This window comes from Pogona vitticeps, chromosome 3 (genome assembly GCF_051106095.1).
Source record: "Pogona vitticeps strain Pit_001003342236 chromosome 3, PviZW2.1, whole genome shotgun sequence".
Classification (NCBI taxonomy): domain Eukaryota; kingdom Metazoa; phylum Chordata; class Lepidosauria; order Squamata; family Agamidae; genus Pogona; species Pogona vitticeps.
Window position 1 is genome coordinate 248,515,797 of NC_135785.1, and position 17,824 is coordinate 248,533,620.

At 39.6% G+C, this 17,824-nt stretch overlaps 1 protein-coding gene across 4 annotated transcripts in view; it reads right to left on the minus strand.

Annotated features, from left to right (window-relative positions):
• YAP1 (Yes1 associated transcriptional regulator) overlaps positions 1-17,824 on the minus strand; it is a 95,794-nt gene that overhangs the window by 42,116 nt on the left and 35,854 nt on the right. For all 4 annotated transcript variants that reach the window (XM_072993628.2, XM_078390100.1, XM_078390099.1 and 1 more), the window contains one exon: positions 5,015-5,130. In XM_072993628.2, coding sequence (XP_072849729.2) covers positions 5,015-5,130 — 116 coding nt within the window. The remainder of the gene's footprint in view (positions 1-5,014; positions 5,131-17,824) is intronic.

The window sequence follows — 17,824 nt, forward strand, 5'->3', positions numbered from 1 at the left end:
GAGAAAAGGAGTGTTTAAATAACTATATATACAACATTTTTCTATAAAACTCCAGAAGTGGAGGGTAAGATATGTAATTTAAAATATATTAGTTCAAGTTATATAAGATACAGTCCTGCACACATCCCTTGAACCTCCAGCTGTTACCATCACTATCAGTTCTAAAAAAGTTCCAACTTCCTTCAGACCCTACAGATTATTTATTATATCTCAAATTTAGGGATGGGCACAAGCCTTGGTTTGAACGTTCGTGCTGCGCATTCCCTTCCCCCTCTTAGCCGGCTCCTCCAATCACCAGCCAGTGTGCACTACTTTTCTCCTGCTCTTTGCACAATTGTCCAGTGACAGTAGGAGCATGGACTTCCTTTCTCCATCTCCTCCAGCAGCCACCCACTCAGACGAGGCAGAAAAGGGATTCCATCACTGCTGCTTTCAGTGGGCAGCTGCTGGAGGAGGTGAAGAGGAGGTCTGTGCTCCTGCTGCAACTGGAAGAATGTGTGAAGAAAAGAAAAGCAGCATATGCCAGCTGCTGAGTTGGGGAGCTGCCCAGGGGGAGAGGGAACACACTGCACCTGTGATGCTGTGCTGGCGAACCAGCACAAACCTCTGAACCAAGGTTGATGTCCATCTCTACTTAAATTCTCTTCCAGCATACCTACAGAAAGCAACTACTTCAACTTCAAACTACTCTTCATAGAATACACCTTGTCCATACAGCTCTTAGTCCTTCTAAACTTCACTCAATGTAACATAAACTAAGCAACTGCTCTTGTCCATTCTGCTTATTTCAGCCATCTGCTCTCATGCTATAAGCTCATGCATGAATGATGAACTATATATATTTAAATTTAGGACTTCCCATTAACTGTTGAATGAATGTTACTGAACACTCAAGATCATGTATCAGGTTTCACAGCTCAGCAAGAACTTGAATTACTTCAACACTTTACCAGGGTACCAACAAACATTTTCACAATAAGGTGTCAAATGCATAACAAAAGAGTACAGATATCTAATAAGAAAAGGAAAAAAGACGGGACAACACCAAAACAGACTGAATAAATGCAAAATGGCATAAAACATATGCATGAATTCTGAAGGGAAGAGGGAAATACATAATACACAATTTAAATTTGGCTGATTTTGATGTTATTTTTTAAATGTAACTTTGTTAGAGAAGCTTGTTGACCCTCAAAAAACTTCTTACAAGTAACTACATTAATTGTACGTCCTTTCTTCAACACCGAGAATTTAAAAAATCAATGCTTTTCAAAACAAATTTTTTTTAAAAAAAGAATGTTTACATTTGAATCAAATTTTTAAATTGCTGCTGGCAGTACACACACACACACACACACACACACACACACACACACACACACACACACACACACACACATATAAAATAGGGGTCAGGAAAATCAGAGTGAGTATCATAATTTTCCAAGTCACACACAACAATCTTGCATATTTCTTGGATTAATTAATATAGTGTTTTTTTAAACTAGTCCTCTGATGTTGGCCCAAATGTGTTCTCTCAATCAACTGACTATCCAGAAAGCAAGCCTCTACTTTTTTCCTAACAGATCAATGGACCAAATATAATTCTCGGACACTTTTGTGATTTCCTGTCAATCAGTCTTTAATGGAAACATTGAATGCTACGATCACTACAACCACTTCTGGAGAATGATCAATTAGTTTCACAGTTCTCCATTATGTAAAAGGCTATGTTGTGGTGTTGTTATGTGACACTGAGTCACTTCCAATGTCTGGGAAGTCTATGAATTAGCAGTATTCAAAACAGCCCACCTTTAACAGTCCTGCTCCAGTCTTGCAAACACCATGGCTTCTTTCACTAAATCAATTCATCTCATATTCTATCTTCTTATTTTTCTGCCACCTTTACCTCTTCCCAGCATTCCTGTCTTCAGTGAGTCATCTGCTCAAGATGTGTTCAAAGTACGACAGTCTCAGCTTAGTAGTTTTTGCTTCTAGAAATAAAGTGTTCAGGCTTGCCAAAAGGGGTTTTGTGGGTGTGAAAGTAAACACCCAGAGTAATGCTCGCACTAAAGGGGCAGTATATAAATAAAATAAAATAAAAGGCCATGCTGTCTAACAAATTCAAATTTGAGCAAAATAGTACCAGAATTACTCAAAATACTTCGAGAATTTGCAATGAAAAACTAGAGGGCTAGTCACAAGAGCTTGGGCTCTTCAACTACCTAGCAAGAGGTCCACACCGTGCAATCTATATTTGCCTTCTGAAAACAGTGGTAGATAAGAGATATGAAAATTAGCACTATCATAGTACTACAATGTCTCCATCGTATCTTCACACAGCTTAGCCATCAGAAAAATCAAGCTGTAAATGAACTTTTGATCTATGCACAAAACTGGATTATTTATAATACTAATATTTCAGAGTTTTGTTTTATTTATATCTCATAAAATGATCCATCATATGAAGACTCATACATAAGAATGGAACCACTGGGTATGAGAAACTACCCTAGGACATGCAAGAACTCTCACTCGCATTGGGTAAAATGTCCTAAGTTAGGCAGGAGGCTTTAATTTCCATTCAGGGCTACAGGCATACCTTTTTCAGGGAAAGCTGAGCAAACTCCTGATCATTTCTTCTCAAGGCAAAGTGACTCTCTTCTCTCAAATTCTTACATAGCACTTGCCAACAGGGAGAGTATGAGCTTCGTCCTGCTAGGGAAGTTGAATTTGGTCCAAACTAAGCTTCTGAACGGCCTGCTTCCAGGGAATATACCCCCCAACTGCGATTTCACATTATTTTACCTGAGCTCTCCTGTATAACACTAGGTGCTGCCAAAAACTTGTCACCCTACAGTGTTAATCATGTGCAGGCTTGTTCTGCATCCTAATACCACAGGAGGAGTGGGATAGCATCATGGGACAAAGATTGATTTTGAGGCCTAGACCTTATAATTTCCAGCTACCTGAGAAAATTCAGTTGCCTATTCTCTCCCCTGCTGAGAACTGCCAAAAAGACACACTCATCTTTTGACTTCATGTGTCACTTACTTTACACTGAACAGTTGCTTAAATAGTCTGTTAATAAATACTGCTGCTTACTGTGTTTTTAGATAAAAACAATGACCAAGAAATGCACATCTAAAATGTAATAATATAATAAATGAAAGGTGGAGCTTTTCAGTGTTTGACACGGTTTACTTGACTGAAGCCACTGTGTACCATCAAAAATTTCCTCGCTTGGACTTGCTTTCACCTTATCAACTGAGGAGCTGATTGATGATTTTGTAGTTGTCCAGAAGATTGGACATACACACATTACATCACTTTGGTATCATTTGACTTAAAAACACTTTTGATTCCTATTGATTCCTATTCCTATTGGGGTCAAGATAGCATACAAAGTAAAAATAAATGGAGAAAAAAGCATGGCCATGGCATTTCACAGTGGAGCTAGATACACATGCACAAATATGTATGTATGTATGTATGTATGTATGTATGTATGTATGTATGTATGTATGTATGTATGTATGTATGTATGTATGTATGTATGTATGTATGTATGTATGTATGTATGTATGTATGTATGTATGTATGTATGTGCTCACTGGAAGGACAGATCCTGAAGCGGGGGCTCCAGTACTTTGGCCATCTCATGAGAAGACTCCCTGGAAAAGACCCTGATGTTGGGAAAGTGTGAAGGCAAGAGGAGAAGGGGACGACAGAGGACGAGATGGTTGGACGGTGTCATCGAAGCTACCAACATGAATTTGACCCAACTCCGGGAGGCAATGGAAGACAGGAGGGCCTGGCGTGCTCTGGTCCATGGGGTCATGAAGAGTGGGACATGACTTAACCACTAAACAACAACAACAATGTATGTATGTATGTATGTATGTATGTATGTATGTATGTATGTATGTAGGTAGGTAGGTAGGTAGGTAGGTAGGTAGGTAGGTAGGCAGGCAGGCAGGCAGGCAGGCAGGCAGGCAGGCAGGCAGGCAGGCAGGCAGGCAGGCAGGCAGGCAGGCAGGCAGGCAGGCAGGCAGGCAGGCACGTGTATATTTATACCCTGCCTTTCTCCTTGAAACGACCTAAGGAGGCTTAACAAAATGAAGTGCCCATCTCTGCGAGCAGTATAGACCTTCCCCATACTCCTGAGGTGTCTATCTTTGACTTCCACTGCATGTGATTTGCTCCAATGTCCCAATGGCTTAGGCCATGCAGATTTCTAACATCTCCTCCAACTGTTGCAAGCTTATCTGCTCTAATCGTAAATAAGCTTGTTAGCATCAATGTGCAGGAATTTTAAATTTAGGGAGGCTTTTGAGACCCCAGAATCTGAATTTTGAGATCTGCAAGCAGCTTAAATGAACATTATTAAGAATTTACAAGTTTTCCTAGCACATGCAAAAGTAAACAAACCTCCTCATGTATTTTAATGCTCTTTTGATGGCCGAATGAGACTTTCTTAGCCATTGGTTCAGTGGACATATGAGCAACATTTTATTCTTGTATCATATGAAGAATAGAGAAGTTAATTATAAAAATGAAAAAACAAAGAACAGTTAAAAAAATCTTAACTGGTTTTGACATCTCTGAAGAGCTCAATCAGGATGATTTTAGGAAGATAAAGAGAAGCAGAGAGTACAAACATGATGTAATTTGAGCATTTAACATGCAAAATCTGATACAATGTTCAAAACCAGTCTTGAACTATTTCAAAGGAAGCAAGTTTGTTTTCTTCACCTGCATGACACTCCCATTTCCAGAGGTAATGAGAGTCCCTTATTATACAAATTAACACTGTTAATTGTGTGTTTTATATACTCAGGAGAAGCACAAGCATGTAGTAATTAAATAGAAGGAAACCTGTTTAGGATCTATTTTGTATATCAAACATTTATAGAAAACGATAATGACAGCCTGCACTTGGGCGATGTATGTAACTACAAAATACAAAAGCACCTGCAGTAAGTTCTATAAAGATGTGTTGATTTCCCCTTACCAGTTGCTGAATTCATGATATTCTGTTGCACTGGAGGACTTGTGGGAGCTGTAACATTCATCTGGGAAAGGAGGGCCTTCCTTGGATCCTGCCATGTTGTCGTCTGATCGATGTGACTGAGAAAAAACAGACCAAGGAATTTAGACAGCACACAATCACAACAAAGTTTTGTAAAACTGGAAGAACAATTGGAAAGCAAGCACTGAACAAGAGCACCATACTGAATAGATAACAGATAAATATTGTTCACAGACTGTGGCACCAGCCATAGTAGACATAGCCAGGCATATAAGAACAGCTAATAGTATACCCCAGGCAGCTTCTGATTACAACGGTATCTTACCAAAAGCAGGTTCCCCATGGGAAACTCATTTGGAACTGAGGAACATTTTCTAAAAATGAGTTTGTGCTGTGGTTTGAACAGTCTGGCATTCAAAGCCTCAAGGAACCACATTGCAAAGTATGCCAAAACACAGTTTTTAGGCCCATACAGAACATAATCAAAATCAAATAATACTGGCCTGCCATGAAATTATTCAATTTTTAAATGTTTCAGCTTAAAAGCAAAAATCAACACAGTATTCAGCTGAAACTCTAGGGCCACAAAAGGGTAAGGAAGGAATACTGCTCTGAATGCAGCCAGCTGAGTGCAGACAGTCTTTGACATTTTTTATGTTTCCAGGCTATATAGATATATAATTATCTATAAAAGTATAAAAGTTTTTTTCCCAAAATAAATCTTATTGTGGAGAGAGGAAGTGAACTGCTTAATCATTTACATTACTATCCAAATACTAGGAACTAATTTCTGATTGCACTGATTTCAAACAAAGAAAATAAGTTTGTTCTAACAGTTGACTATTTTGTTTGTAGCTATTTTAGACAATCGCTTTTTATAGGCCACTAACAATTTAATGACAAGCCACTGTGGACTTCAATCTATTTGTCCTCCATCTGAATTGCTCAAATTTTATTGCGTTAAGTATCTTTTAGGATTACTCAATTGAGGGGCTTTATGTCCATTTGTAAGGCAGTTATTTTCAATTTCATCCTCTCCAAAGATTTTAGATCACAATCTCAATCTCCCCAATACTGACCTTTTGGCAGAAGTTGTAGTCTAACACAGAGGTCCCCAACCCCCGGTCCACAGCCCACTGCCGGTCCGTGGCCTGAGCTGGACCAGGCTGCAGAGAGAGTCCTCTCCCCACCCCAACACGCATTCCCCCCCCCCGCACAGCCTATTTGTGCCTGCACCCAAGCGCCCGCACAAGCTCTGCACCGCCCTTTGCGCACAAGCGCTGCCCTGCCCTTTGCGCATGTGCAAAAGCGTGCTCCTTCACACATGCACATGAGCGCAGGGTGATGCCCCACCTCCCCCAGCTGGTCCGCAGGGCTGAAAAGGTTGGGGACCGCTGGTCTAACAGAATTGGAGGACACTCAATTGAGGAATGCTAGAAATTGCTTTTCTGAAGAACAGTTTTCTAAAGAAGTGTACTAAAATTATAATTAACATAATTAAATAATGAATTAATATTATAATTAATGTTAGTCTAAAGCTTTGTAATGTTACATTTTTATGCCACCAATAATCGAAATAGATAAATTTGCTTTCATATACTGTACCCTGTTTTCTGAAAATAAGTCCTACCCTGCAAATAAACCCTAGTATGATTTTTCAGGATGCTCATAATATAAGCCCTACCCCAAAAATAAGCCCCAGTTAAGGGAAACCCTGCCCTCCACCATTGTGCAGCAACAAGAAGATGACATAACTCTATTTGAATAAATGTAGATTGTTGTACATAAAAAAAAAACTATCCCCTGAAAATAAGCCCTAATGCATGTTTGGAGCAAAAATTAATATAAGACCCTGTCTTATTCTCAGGGAAACACGGTTACAACGTAGCACCAGTTGTGTTACTAACTCCTTACAGTGTTTCCAGTATTTCTACACCTGCTTCTTGTTGTTGTTGTTTAGTCGTTAAGTCGCTTCAATGACACTGTCCAACCATCTCATCCTCTGTCGTCCCCTTCTCCTCTTCCCTTCACACTTTCCCAACATCAGGGTCTTCCAGGACTGAGAAGAGAAGACTTCGAGGGAGTCTTTTCTTCTCATGAGATGGCCAAATTATTGGAGCCTCAGCTTCAGGATCTGTCCTTCCAGTGAGCACTCAGGCTTGATTTCCTTCAGAATGGATAGGTTTGTTCTCCTTGCAGTCCAGGGGACTCTCAAGAGCCTCCTCCAGCACTAGAATTTGGCAGTCAGCTTTCCTTATGGTCCAGCTTGGACAGATGCAATAAAAGAAACCACAGCCTTTAGTTTCCAAGTCCTGAGCAGGGCTGTTATTGATGGACCTTCTAGAGGTCACGAATTCACAGACTCACCTAGGTCAGAAGTGATTTGACAGCAGCTAACAACAAATCAGTGTACTCAGAATTCCAGGAAAAGAAACTGCAGAGGAGCCCTCAGGATTAAAGATCAAACAGCTTTAACAAAACAGCTGACATTATTCTTTAGGAGAGATATTTTATCAGATGTTGCATCACAGGCAAACCTAAAGAAGTGAGGCCAAGAAAAGACAACCCTACTGCACGCAGACACATTTATTTCCTATAGCCTGTCAAGCAACATGTTTGGGTGAGGCCTGCAGGAAGAGGGAACACTCTGCCCTGTTCTTAATCTTTTTTTTTTTAGAATAAACTTCAGGGATCATTCTTGTTCACATGCAAACTCATATACTTACATGTACACTGAAGGTTATTAAACTAAAACGTGACTCTTTTTGTACTCCACTGCAGCTATACTGAATACATGATATAAAGGAAAAAGCTTACACTTTTCTTAATAATGGTGGCATTCACGGGTTAGCAATTTGCAACTCTCATTCATACTATGCAGTCCCTTACCATTTTCATTATTTTCTTGCAGACCATGCACAGTATGAAACACTCCTCACCAGTCACTGAGCAGATACTTCCCGAGCTTTCTTGTTGTTTCTGGAGATTTACCGTATTTTTCCATGTATAAAACAAAACTTTTTTCTTAAATAATTTGAGAAAAAAAATGAGGGTCATTTTATACACAGAAGGCAGCTCTTTTTTTTTTTTACAAAAGCAAAGAGTTTAGCAAGAAGGGTTTTTTTTTCTTATACTTTGGGTCGTCTTATAAACGGAAAAATATGGTACATTCAAAATCTTGTTAGGAAACACATTGGAAAGGCAGTCCTCACCAGCTGCCACATTTCAGTTTTCATTAAAAACTGAGTGATGAAAGTTCTACATAACCTTCTTAATCCTTTTTCATTAATCAGCCATTAAAATAATAATCCCTCCAAGTCCAAGTGCATATCGTAATTTTACTGAAGAAGTGGTTCAGATACATGTTTGACAAGAAACTAATGTTAAAACAGCCACTGATGAAACTGATGTACATGTATGGAAAGTGGCTTGGTGACCTCTCCTAAATGTTTGCAGAACCAAATTAAGTATTTTGGATGGTCTGCTCTGCAGTGTTTACAAAGAGTTTGACTTTTATCCCTTTAGTGCAGTTTGTTCTTCACAGGCGTATCTTTGGCGCTCTACTCAGCTTCTGTCTCATGTTACAGTTTCTACATCCAGCTTCTTTTCAGAGAGAGAGAATAAATTAGTAGTGTGAGGTAAGCAGCTTTATGACTTGGGAAACAACACAGACATCTATAGGACACATGGTAGAGGGCTTTAAAATACCAGGAAGGAAAAGAAGGAGGGCATATGGAAAAGACGTACCACCAAAACAGATTCAAGCTACAGTCTCCCACTATTTTCACATTATTTCAATAAGTGCTAAATACCCATAGTGTCAATTATACATGTAAATAATTTGGTTTGCAAACACAGGCCTGGCACAGTTTTCACTCAGATACTTCATTGGTGGGGAACCATGGCAAGTACCAGAAGCATGTAGAATTAGATACTGTGGCTTAAATCCAATTCCTAAACTCAAACCACTGAACCAATGGAAGGTATGTAAATGCTGACTAAGAATTCAGCAACTGATTGCATATGGCTACTCCCGCTGGGCCTAGTAACTGGATCTAGGCCTGTACACCTATCTCACAGCTAGAAATAAAAATGCAGTTTTGAAGATGTGCACACTTCTGAAATGCAATACTAACATTTGTTAACATTATGAAACAACACAATTCCATTATCAAGTGTGAGGAAAAACCACAACCACCACCAACTACCAGACCTCTGATCATCCATGTATAAAGCTGCCATTTGCCCCAAATTGGCAAATACCGACTAAACGTCAGCACTTTTAGACTTTATGGAATTAGAGCAACAAAATTCTACTCTCTCAAAGCAAGCAGTTTACTTAGAAGTGTAGCAGTAATAATTTGCAGCAGTAATAATGGTCTATGTTGCACTGGTCTACCAATGCAATGTTTTAAAATGATTACTGCTGCATTTTTATTATGGTTCTTTTGTAAGCTTAGAGCGGTTGACTAAAGTAGGCTACTGAGGAGGCATATATACCGAGGAGGCACGGACCTGCTTAAACTGGAACCACTTTGTTGTACCTTGTGTTCTCCAATTCTTTTCTGGGCACTTAAAGCACTATCTGGGGAGTTTACAATTTAATTATGGAGGCTACAAAATTCCCCACCTCCACAAGCTAGATACTCAATTTACCAACCTTGGAAAGACAGGAGGCTGAGTGAACCTTGAGCCAGCTACCTAGGATTGAACCTGGGTCATGAGCAGAGTTTGGGCTGCACTACTACAGTTTAACCACTATGCCGTGCAGCTTCTAAGGATGTCAAGCAACACCAGGCCCTAGATAAAACCCCGTGGCACCCTATATAACCACAAGAATATTGTGAGGAGCCCTGTCAGAACTATTAGTGAAATCAAAATATACTATGTTCACAGCATTCCTTTCATTTAGCAAGCTCATGAAATCGACATCAAGGCAGTGTTTTCACTAAAGATCACCAGCAAAGACAAAGCAGCAACACACGCCTGCCCTACCCCAGTGCTCCTCTCATGAGGACAACAATATAGACTAAGTGCAAAAAGGCACTTTGGATTTCAGCATTATATATTTCTAATGTATGTAGAAATATACATTATATATTCCTCCTCTCTAATTCTGCAAGTTGTATTACAAATAGTCATACTATGCATGAAATCCAGGAAAGGAACAATATTCTTCTAATTAAGTCACAGATTTTCCATTACTTCTGACTTCTTATGCAGTTCATAGCATTTTGAGTGAGTAAACATTGTCTGAAAAAGTGTTTTACATATTCCAAATGAGAAAAAATGTGATTAGCTTTTGTTTTTGTATTCCCCAAATTTTCCAATTTTTCCACTGGGAAACTGAAAAATTGTCCTTGGAGATTGTTTTTCCCCACCAAGGCCTGACCTCTCTACATAAAACCTACCACTGTTATTGCCTGACTAAGCTGGTGGTTTTCCTGTACAAAAAATGATATTCTGCTGCCAGGCTGTTTCAAACTAACTTAGCCATAGACTGTTTCTGGGGTGGGGTGGGGTGGGGTGACCAGAAATCCAAAGCAAGTACAGCAAAGTTGTCAAGAGTATTGGACTAGAACTCAGAGCACCTGGATTCAGATTTGAAACTCATCGGGTGCCTTTTGGCCAATCACATTCTCTCAGCCTAACCTGCCTCATAAGGCTGTTGTGAAAATAAAAAAAAAAGGGGGGGGAAGAGGAATGTCACCTTGCCCTCAGTAAAGGAAAAGTGAGATATAAATCTAACAAACAATCCTGGTTTGCACACAAAATTGTTTTATTGATCCACAACCATTTGAACAATCGTTTTCTTTGCAAGGTGAAGCAGTTACACAGGACTCAAAGGGCAGCCACTTGTATGATCAGTTGTGCATCTGCAGTTGTTGGCCTGAAACTATAAAGCATTGTTGTCAGATTCTTGCTGTTCAGAACAGTACAAAGATGATAATCAAAGATTAACTACACCAAATTCACCTTACATAGCTTCTAGAGGATGAAGAAAACTTTCCATGATACAAACTTGGCTCTAAAAGATACAAGACTGAAATCAAGGAAAGGAATAACACTCTCCTACACAAGTCACAGATTTTTCCCCATTATTTCTGTCTTGTTTAGATCATATTTCAGTTAACCTTTATCTAGCTCTAAACACATGGACTCCTAACAAAGAGCTTCTTTCAGATTTAAGTAGGATGAAACAGAGGTAAGATTTTTGCAGTTACTACGCTGTTTCCCCGAAAATAAGACCTACCTTGAAAATAAGCCCTAGTATGATTTTTCAGGATACTCGTAATATAAACCCTACCCCCAAAATAAGCCCTAGTTAAGTGAAAGCCCGCCCCACCATTGTGCAGCATTGTGCAGCAACCAGAAGATGACACAACTGTAAAATAATACAGCCTCTGAAAATAAGCGCCAATACATTTTTGTAACAAAAATTAATATAATACCCTGTCTTATTTTCGGGAAAGCATGGTACTGTCACTGATTAAACACACAGGAATAATTACAACTGCATAGGTGATAACTATAGCAAAGAGGTATAGAAATCAGTGTAGTTGATCTCTGATTAAGATCTTTGTACAGTTCTGCTGACAAAGGTCCGCATAGTCAAAGCTATGGTTTTTCCAGTAGTGATGTATGGAAGAGAGAGCTGGACTGTAAAGAAGGCTGACCATCAAAGAATTGATGCTTTTGAACTGTGGTGCTGGAGGAGACTCCATTTTGAAAGAAATCAACCTTGAGTGCTCACTGGAAGGACAGATCGTGAAGCTGAGGCTCCAATACAGTGGTGCCCCGTATAGCGAGGTTAATCCGTTCCGGATTAACCTTCGCTATACGAAAACATCGCTGTGCGGGTAAGTAAAACCTATTGGAACGCATTAAACTTAGTTTAATGCGTTCCAATAAGTGTGCAAACTTACCCCTCCAGCGATGTTTTCGCGTCCGGCGGCCATTTTGGAGCCGCCGATCAGCTGATCGGCGGCTCCAAAATGGCCGCCGGATGACCCGAAATGGCCCCTATCAGCGTTTTCGCGCCCTCCCCTTGCTTATGCAAATGGCCGCCCAAGCCCCAATCGTCGCAAAGCGAGTGCGGCGATTGGGGCTGATCCGTATAGCGATCCCCAAAAAGGGATCGCTATACGGATTTTTCGTTAAACGGTGCACTCGTTAAGCGAGGCACCACTGTACTTTGGCCATCTCATGAGAAGAGAAGACTCCCTGTTAAAAAACAGTTAAAAACTTGGCTATTTAAGCAGGCCTTCCCTCCAGTCAGCTAAGTCTTTTATTTTTTATTTTTTCTCATCTTATCTTATTTTGCTAACTTTTTCTTAATCTATTTTTATTAATTAATATACTAATTGTATTTTAAGATTATTTATATTCTATATTGTCTTATTTTATGCTGTAAGCCGCCCCGAGTAGACATGGTCTAGAAGGGCGGGGTATAAATTTAATAAATAAATAAATAAATAAATAAATAAATAAATAAATAAATAAATAAATAAATAAATAAATAAATAAATAAATAAATAAAAGACCCTGATGTTGGGAAAATGTGAAGGCAAGAGGAAAAGGGGATGACAGAGGACAAGATGATTGGACAATGTCATCCTAAGCGACCAATATGAATTTGACCCAACTCCAGGATGCAGTGGAAGACGGGAGGGCCTCGCGTTCTGGTCCATGGGGTCATGAAGAGTGGGCCACGACTTAACAACTAAACAACAACAGTTCTAAAGATTCAGATTGGCATTCCATATAAACAGATATGAGAAACATTTACTTCTGTCCTATTTTAGAACCTTGGGACCCACTTAAAACAAAAAGAAAGAAAACTTCTAAACAGGACATTGGAGAAAAGAAGGAAGGGTTGCTGAAGTTTTGGGGATGACCACAGAGGAAAATTTTACATGAATATAACTATGAGGAAAGCAATTGTATTGCTTTTCTCCCCGGCTCTTTGTCTTCCCATTTGAAGTAAGGAAAAAAGGGAAAAAGTTGGGAGAGAGAACATATGATTTCTTCACATGTAGAGTGTATCCTTCTTTCCATTCTCCCTTTACCTGGCATGGGAGACTCAGAAGATTAGGTCACTCAGCCCCTTCTACAATGAAAGTTGCATTGCTGGGTCACAGGATATATACCACCTGTTGTATTTCACCACTGGTGTAGTCTTTTTCCTAGTTACAAGAATCTGTTTCAGAGGTTTTGTTTATAACCCAATGACCTTGTTTCTCTTGATGGAAAGCAGGCTGTAAAGGCCAAATCCACCAAAGTAGAATACAAATATGGTTTTGACAACCGAATGGATTTTAGCTTAACTCCAATTCCTAATTTTCTCACCAGCAGTCAATTAGAAGTATTGTGATGGCATGGCTGGCATGGCATTAAAATGCTCAGCAGGCTGGCTGCCCAGATTTATGGCCCACTTACCAAGCCTATGTTTGTTGTGAAATTGTTATTTATAAAGTCACATGCTAGGGCTTGTTCCCAAGCTCGCTAAACCTACACGCTTAATTGACTCTCTGGACAATGCTTTATTGTTGACTAATCTTTCTACAGTTCTTCACACAAAAAGTACGCTCTCTTGTTTAGGTTACACAGATTGTAGATTTGCTCTTGTCCAGAATTGACAATACAAAATTCAAACACAACACAGAACATTACTTTACAGGAATAAAAGATTTATGAATGCCACAAAAAACTCAGGTTAGTCTTCCACATATACAAAATGCCATCACCAGTGACTAATCCCACTATATTTTTTAATAAACTACAATATAAAAAAGAGGTATTCTAGCCCGAGATAGAATTGGCATAATCACAAGGATGTACCCACCCTTTATCTAGGTTTGTGAATAACTGAAAGCAAAGATTAAGCAACTACACTTTAAATGTTTACCATATAGAACAGGAAAGACAACACTTTTAAAATAGATTGGAAATGTTTAGCCTATTTATAACTAAAGTACTAAATCTAGGTTCACCAGGGCAAAGGAAGAAACTTCTATAACATTTATGGCAAGACTCCAACTGGTTAAGCATTAATGGGCTCTCTCCCTCCAACTACTAATGATTAACAAGTGACATTTTTATGACTTCAGTGTGTTTTCAAAAAAAGGGAAGGAAATAAATTCAAATTTCCCAGTCTATAGAAAAACTATGACAATTAGCATGCTATCTTTGTTTGATATTTGGAGTATCAAAAATTGGGTGTAGGTTTTTTTGGGGGAGGGGTAGAATTTCAATGGCTCAGTTACAGACATTAAAGCCCACTGTAAATTTAAAGTTACAGCCTTCTTCTTGGGATCGTTCATTATCTAAATACCACATCTATACTACAGAGAGACTATGGATGACATTTGTAGGATGAATGACAGCATAAAGAAAGCAGACAAATAATTCAATCCAGGGGTGGGGTGGGGGACAAAAGAGCATGAGGGAAGAAAACAGCCAGCCAATTTGGGCTAGAAACCAGTGTTGAGTATATGAGAGAGTAAGTGGGATGCAACATCAGAACGCACATATAAATGCATAGGAAGGAGAAGGAGAATTGGGCTGGTAGCAGGTCAGACCAATAAAGCAACCAAAAGGTAAGGTAATGCATAGTTCTTTGCAGTCTAATGGGCAGTAATGAGATTATGACTACCAATTTCTTAGTAGGTTAGTATAGCTAATCAGATCTGTTATTTCTCACATTTATGTATTTCTGTGAACCAGTATAAGTCTCTGGAATACAAACACAGTCTGAGCAGCAAACTTTTAATTATAATAACTAGCAATGTGCCATTTATTGCTGTTTTGTGCTCCAGGAATTCCACAGGCAAAATTCTGGAAGTTCCAGTCCGTAGGCCCACACTTACAAACACCTACAGTTTGCTTACCTGGACCACATATGGCCTAGTTGGAGCCTTGTTTCATGTTGGCAATGTAAAAAAAAAGGGGGGGGAGTTTGCTGCTATGCTTCCTAGGAGTGACAGTTTTACTGTCCTTTAGGTTCTAAAGAAGGAACCTCTGACAGAACTACCACTCCCAGGGAGCCATGGATAAATGTGATTTTATGAGTGGTCACCTGTGAACCCACACAGATGCATCCTGAGCTTATGCACAGCCATGTGTGGAACATTCTTGATCTAAGTATGTGCCAGATGCTGAAAAGGAACATAGTACCTTCCTCCTAAACCCCAATAAAAGGTTATACATTTTCCTAGAGGACAAGGAATCAAGAATGATGTGGACTGGGACTGCTGGACTGGATTCAAGAGAGCAGGTAATAAAGGAATCGTCACTGGTGGCAAAGATTTGACAAATATTTACAGTCAGGATGTGACATTGGTGGGATAGAGCTTTTATCTCACACTCCAATGAGTGAGTCACAGCAACTGTGCCACATAAATACAGTATTAACATCTTTTGAGGGGTAAAGCAGTGTTACACCCTGTGCCCGGTAAAGACAATGGCAGCAATCAGGACGAAGGAGATGAATCTGCTTATTAGTCTGTGGACTGAGATGGTATACATGGGGTCCTTCTCTGAAAAGTAGACATGGTCTAGAGGGGCGGGGTATAAATTTAATAAATAAATAAATAAATAAATAAATTAAAAAAAAAGAATTAAGAGATGCAGCCCCACCCCCAAGCCTTACTTACCCAACAAGATGGATCAAGACCAACAAAGCTTGATGCTTAAAGTTTGGGAAGTATGTGCCCTCCTATCGTCAAGTAGTAAGGCATTGCTTTTTTTCACTAATACCAAGAGCAGAGCCTGGATCACTGACTGAGTGGTGTGGGGATACTTCAAGCCAAGTGGAGGAAACGGCACAAGTCAATTGATTCGGATATAGTGGCTACTAAATAGCAAAGTCAATACTGGGAAACAACACAGATATCACTGTTAAAAAAATGAAAGTTTATGTAGCTACAGAAGCTGTAACAAATGTAGGTGAGTATATTACCACAGGTGGTACTGAAATTATTCATTTCGATGGAGGCAGACAAACGATGGTAGATGTATATTTTGCCCATTCCCAGCCTCTGCATCTCAATGATGGAAAGTGGCTATCGTATTAAGCAAGTCCAACTTAGACCACATAGTGTAAAACATATTACCTGGCCAGCCTCTATGAAAAGCCAGTGGTGGTGGTGGTGGGGGGTTACTTTTGTATCATGCACCTCCATTTTCCTCACTCACTCAAGATAAACGAAATTCCTGCTTATCTGACAGATGGGAGGGTTTCTGCTGGGGGTTCCTTTCCCTTTCTTGGATCTAAGAAGCTCAATAAACAAAATAAAAGCCCCAAAGAACCCCAAGCCAAACAGCTTTCTTTTTTCATCTTTGAAAAAAGACACTCTGTTAAATAAATCAAGTGGTTGGTGAGACTGGGTTGTATCTAATAAGGAACTATACTTTATTACATCCGAAAGAAAAGAATTACAACACTTTCAAAACAAAAAAGTGTAACGCTAGGTAGAAAAAAAATCAGACACACATCTTTGTATACAAAACTTGAAAACAATATAGAAAACAAGTAGAAGAAACGTGAAAACAGATATACACAGAGCAAAACCATAATCCACGGCACAAACTAGTTAGTTCATTACCATTCTAATTCTACTCATTGCCATCTAGTGGGTTTTCATTCCCCATAACCTGGGAACAGCTGTCCCACAAGGCCAACCAAAGAGTTAAAAGCAAAGCAAGCAAAGGGACTTCTTAATGGTCATGTAAAGGTCATCCAGGGAATCAGTGAGCCATCAGTAACACAATCACTGGGAACGAAGACTACCTTTCTAAGTATTAACCTTTCCAGACGTGCATATAACATGAACAATTGTACTTTTAAAATATGTTACTCCATAATGACACACTTGAATCCACTATCATGACATGGTCATGACCCTGAGAGGACAAGTACTCTTACTATTCAGGTGATCTGTGGTCATGGTAAGTGAGAATAGCAATAATTTTCTCCCCAGTGTAGTTCCAATGGCATCAGCTGGTGTCTCCCAATACACTGGAGGGAAAGGAATATATTGGGGAGCATTCTGACCACAAATGCTGTTGGTAAAACTGGACATGCTGGCAGGGTTCTAACTGAACCACACTCCAAACACAAGGTGTGGCTGCATTTCTTAATTCTTTTTCAGAGAAAGCCCCCATGCACACCACCTCAGTCCTAGGACTAATTAACAACTTCTGCCTGGAATCTCTCCAGGATTGAATTAGAGATGAGAACAACAATAGAAGGTAAAAGAAAGGTTAGGTAATGGCAGCAGGCACCAAAAACTAACAGCATAGGCTGTTCAACTACTAGAGTGAGGTGTTCCTTGTCAGACCTCTTTGCTGTCTGCTTTAGTCTCTGATGAGCCTGATGGTTTAGAGAACTTCTTACAGACTGATGCATTTATGGATTTTTCTGCTGCTGACAGGCCTATAACAGCTAGATGCAACTTTCAAAGAGGAAGTATGTCCGGTAGGAGATTTCTGTGCTGAAACAGTCTGAGTACAGGTCAAGTACAGGGCAAGGAGAAAGCCAGCCTAACCACCTGTGAGTGATGATGCCATGAATAGAGGTTTAATCACCATAGCCAGGTCTTCAGCACAAAGAAAAATATAAGGAAGGATTAATCTGTTTAGTCCCAGTTTGGTAAACCCCAGCAAACCAAGAGGGGATGGGCCAGATGGATTTTGCCCAAACAAAAATGCACTTTGAATAAACTGCCTGAGGGTCCAATTTTCTCCCTACAGTCAATGGCCTTTTTAAAACAACTCTGTAGCAGTCAAAAT